Below are 4990 nucleotides of genomic sequence, written 5' to 3'. Positions count from 1 at the left end.
CTAGGAGGAAAATTCCCTCCTAGATTTTAAGGAAGAATGAAAAAAAAGAGAAAGAGAAGGGGTGTTTTTATCCTTTTGGGAATGAATTAGTGAGATACTTGACACTGCTTCTTAGCGATTTTGTTACGAGAATAACGAATATAATTAAAGAATTGTTCATTTTTCCCTAGGGCTCGCGGTCCCCTTGGAAATTGCTCCCCCCCCCCAGGGTGAGAACCACTGCTCTAAGGTTTATGATTAGATATCCATATACATGTGAAATGAAATAACAATTTTTCTTTCTGAAATAATAAAGATATCAGTATCAGATATTGAGTTGTTTTGTCGTTTCGAGACTTCGTGACTTTGAAAATGACTCCATCTCAAAATTATTTCAATTAAATATTCAGAGGTATATGGGGTACCTTCCTGCCAAATTTCACGAAGATCGGGTGAAAAGAAGGAACATAATAATAATAATAATAATAATAATAATAATAATAATAATAATAATAATAATAATAATAATAATAATAATAATAATAATAATAATAATAATGCTAAGAAATTCACAATCTCGTGAAAAACAACCTGTGTAATAAAAATCCGCAATTATATTCTAAACTATATTACTATGTAAAATAAACAAGCAAGACTTTCGAACACTATATAATTGTGGATTTTTATTACACAATAATAATAATAATAATAATAATAATAATAATAATAATAATAATAATAATAATAATAATAATAATAATAATAACAGCAAGCCACAGAGACTTAACTTCTCGATTGCCTCACTTTTTTAGATAACCAATTTTCCAAAAGCGTATCCAAACAAAATCGTGAGGAGGTCGAGAAGCTAAGATGTCTTTTAGTGGGTTAAAAAAAATCACGTACCTGAAGCAAGTGATATATATAGGATGATAAAATTTCAGCATAGTGATGGGAAAGTTTAAATTTACATATAACAAACCAGACAACAAGGTAATGATTCTCTATATCCAATGACTTCAATGATGTTCATTTTCTTAATTACACCCTAATTTCTCGTAATTACGAGAATAGGGACCATAGAGCGAATGGACGACAAAAGCAAGAAAAAAAAATGTTTCGAGAATGAAAGGAAAAAAAAGAGGAAGTTTTAGGTGGCAGAGAAGTCAAATGTCCTTTATTATAGTAAAGAATACAGAATTTAGACCAAAGGCCCAGCGCTGGGACCTATGAGGTCATTCAGCGCTGAAACGGAAATTGACAGTAAGAAGGTTTGAAAGGTTTAACAGGAGGAAAACCTCGCAGTTGCACTATGAATCAAATGTTAGGAGAGAGTGGAAAGTAAGAAGGAACAAAGACAAAATGAAAGGAGGTACAGTAAAGGGAATGAAAGGGGCTGCAGCTAGGGGCCGAGGGCACGCTGCAAAGAACCTTAAGTAATGCCTACAGTGCACCGCATGAGGTGCACTGACGGCACTACTCCGCCAACGGGGAAATGTCTTTATTCATTAGAAGAAGAGCACAAGAGTTTCAAGGGAAGAAATGAAACAAGCATTGGATGTCTACTGGTATGTAAGTTAGGTTGGATGGTAAGGTTTGTTAGGGTAAGTTTATTGACATTAAACAAGTAGACCTATGCAGTCACTAGACCACAAGGGCACAGTAAAGAAGCAAAACTTGTGAATAACAGGTTATACAAAAAGGCAAAAACCAATTCAGCTTTGGGTGCTGATAATTTGGTAAATATCGAAGTAGGAAATATTGGAAGAACGTGATCACATATCCCTATTAAACTAAATAAAACGCCATTTACAGTAAACATAAATCATTTTCATAAAGCAAGGAAACAAGCGAACATCCCACAGTATATAGTTTACATTATATACGCAGATGTTCCCAGTTGAACTTCATCAGCACGCAGCCTGCAGCCTGCAAAATTGAGATTATGTTCCAGTAGACCAAATGTTGAGGTGATTCAACAAGAGCTATAGGTTTGAAAGCCAGTTCAGACAACTTCATAGTAAACAAAAAAATAAATAAATAAATAAAACTGTTTTAAAAAATTAGCTTCCTTTCAGGAAACCTTTACATAACAAGGAGGGTTTTCAGTTTTTAGTTTTATCCGTCAAGAAACTTACAAAATCTGACGGATCTTCGACTGCATTACCTACAGATATCTACTGATCAAAACTTTCAATATGAAAATGATCAGCATTTCTAGATCTCCTCAGTACAACTGTGTTATTTACAGTAACATTAACTGGTGAGGAGAATAAACTACGTAATTACCCTACACGCCTTTGCGTATCTGTCCAGTTATCGATTCCCTGAGCCGCATGTCTGTCTGGCAGACATACATTGTGATTACCGCTAACTATGCAGGTGAATTAAGGTTGAACGTAATTTACTTGCTTCTCTCTCTCTCTCTCTCTCTCTCTCTCTCTCTCTCTCTCTCTGTGGCAACCTTCTCTTGGTTACAAAACGCTACTTGAAAGTTAATGAAACAATGGTGAGAGCCCAAGAAATACCAAAAGAACGCACTTTCGGTTTACAGTCATATTAGCCTATGCAGAGCTGGATTATACATCATTTCATGAGACGTTTTCAGGTAACAACTATACCTGCGGCACATAAGCATATTTCTGCATCTTTTACATTAATTAGCCCTGACAGAAACTGAAACAGACTGAAAAACAAAGAAAATTAATGTTCAACAATCAACCGAAAATCTAAATACGCTAAAAAGAAAATACCGTGAAACGTATGGCAACTAACTCAATCGTCAAATGCCATCTTCCTCTCGCGGCTACTTTTATGATAAAAGCAGGAGTTTTGTGGGCTGTCTCAGGCTGCTTTTGAATAATTCTCTCCTCTTGTGGTGTGAAATATAAATAGGAGATCATAAGTTACAGAAGTGCCTTCCCACAAACAGATAACAGTTGGTGCATTTCCTCGCGAGATATTCAGCCCTGATTTTCTTCATCTTTTATGCAGAGAAAAATTATAAATAACAATACCTCTGGAACACGAGACAAAATGAAACTTACTTTTACAAATATTTAAAAATATCTCCATAAAGACTACTGTGAAGACTGTGAAAATAACTTCTTTTTATAAAAATAACAAAAAACCACATTGACTAGAATATTTAAAAAAATACTTACTTGAAGAAAAAAAAATAAACAAAAATACAGAATGAAAGCCTATCCTGATACCTCATGTCACATGAAAATGAACTTTAAGTCGTGCCATCTGGCACTCCATGAGAATGCAATGGCACATCTTCCAGTATCGTAATTTTTCCTTTGAAATTTTCCCGCCTCGTTAGCTCAATAAAATTATGTTGGGTGGACAACTAATAAGGCAGGCTAAGTATCTAGTTACTCATTTATGTCTTACTAATGTTACTTTACAAATAAATCCCCTAATAAACGTACAGCGGAAGTTAACTGGATATGTAGGTACTTAGATTTAATAGCACACATCTCAAAAAAGGCGCCATATTATAGCCAATCTGGAGAAAATATAACCACTCTCCAGCTAATTTCAGAGGGTGCCACCTTGCAACCCTGTTTAAATGCTGAAGAGGAAACCCCGAGACGACACTCACGCCAGACGCATGTCAGTGAGCCATCGACCTTTCACTCAAGCGGGTGCCACCACAACGCTCCGGGAACTCTTGTGTCTGGGCTTATGGAGGTTCTCGGATGACTGTGCCTATAACCACCAGACCAGGCGTCTAGAAACAGTTAAGAGCATCGGGCCTTATAGGAAACATATAACTTATTTTCACAGAAACAACGCCCGTAAGGTCTCTCGTCGAAAATGACGGAAAAGGTCCCCGTAAAAGAGGAAGGGATCGCCTCTAGTTCCAAGGAAAACAAAGAGGTAAGCTCATCTTTGTTTACAAAGTGAAATGTTTCCCGAAAAGACTCATAATGGCTTTGAGGCTTAATGTGTTACAGATGCATAAGGTACATTAGTTACTAAGGTATTCCTTATTCCGTATAAATAATAGTGTGTGTTTACAAACTAGATTATTTATATATATATATATATATATATATATATATATATATATATATATATATATATATATATATATATATATATATATATATGTATGTATATATATATGTGTGTGTGTGTGTGTGTGTGTGTGTGTAAAACTGAAGGAAAATTACTTCCAAAATGAGCAACATTCTGTACATGTAAGCAAACATATGTATGCATGCTCCACTTAACCGCTCCTCTTTGCCTGCCTTCACAGTTTTCATTTTACAGAGTCTGAAAGCTTTACTAAAAAATCATTTTCTGGTATGGGAAACTTCTACGACCCCACTGCAACTTCACTTCGTTATCACCTCAAAATGACTTAAGGTATCAGTGACACACTTCCTCGTCTCAGTCACCTCACCTCTGACAGCTGCCGAACGATGTTTCCATAGAATTTACGTTCTGAGTCAACCTCGTGAAAAAATGTCAATAAGTAGGTCCGTTTTCTTGGTTCACGTGTTTTGCAAAACGATTGACGCTCCCCTAAATTGTTCAGCAGATTCATGGGAGCATGTAAGGGGTTCTAATCGATAAAATTACAATTTTGCTTGTTACTACAACGATTTCCTAGCCATTACTACTTAGTTCTACCTTTACTAGAAAGACGAAATCCTAAGCATAAAATAAGAGACAAAAAGCATTTTATCCCTAAATATAGACACCAACAGAGCAAGCCACTGCGTTAAGTCGTCTGCAGTACAGCACCTCAAAGAATTCTAAGAAACGTTTCAGAAGCTAACGGATGGTAGATAATTGTAGTGTGCTATTACCTCTTATCACGAATATCAATGAAGATTCTGGAACAGGCCCGACGAAGACCTTGCCAGCTTATCCTGAGCAATGCTGATCAGTCTGGAAATTAAGATGGGAAGGGTGTATCCTCTTTAATACAATCGTTACCTGTATGTTGATTCTGGACGTTGGGCCCTGGGGAAGTTGAGCATCCAGAATATCTAAT

At 36.0% G+C, this 4990-nt stretch overlaps 1 protein-coding gene and 1 long non-coding RNA gene across 2 annotated transcripts in view; one reads left to right on the top strand and one right to left on the bottom strand.

Annotated features, from left to right (window-relative positions):
• Positions 1–3577: 3577 nt before the first annotated feature.
• Positions 3578–4990, top strand: part of LOC136825447 (solute carrier family 2, facilitated glucose transporter member 4-like) — a 43398-nt gene continuing 41985 nt past the window's right edge. Inside the window, exon 1 of the mRNA XM_067081918.1 lies at positions 3578–3864. Within this exon, the coding sequence (XP_066938019.1) occupies positions 3802–3864 (63 nt within the window). The 5' untranslated portion in view covers positions 3578–3801. The remainder of the gene's footprint in view (positions 3865–4990) is intronic.
• LOC136825449 (uncharacterized) overlaps positions 4796–4990 on the bottom strand; it is a 73514-nt gene continuing 73319 nt past the window's right edge. Inside the window, exon 3 of the long non-coding RNA XR_010849344.1 lies at positions 4796–4884. This is a non-coding gene — a long non-coding RNA (uncharacterized lncRNA). The remainder of the gene's footprint in view (positions 4885–4990) is intronic.

Source organism: Macrobrachium rosenbergii, chromosome 37, assembly GCF_040412425.1.
Source record: "Macrobrachium rosenbergii isolate ZJJX-2024 chromosome 37, ASM4041242v1, whole genome shotgun sequence".
Taxonomy (NCBI): Eukaryota; Metazoa; Arthropoda; class Malacostraca; order Decapoda; family Palaemonidae; genus Macrobrachium; species Macrobrachium rosenbergii.
Note: the sequence above shows the minus strand (reverse complement) of the source record. Positions and strands in the feature narration are given on the sequence as shown.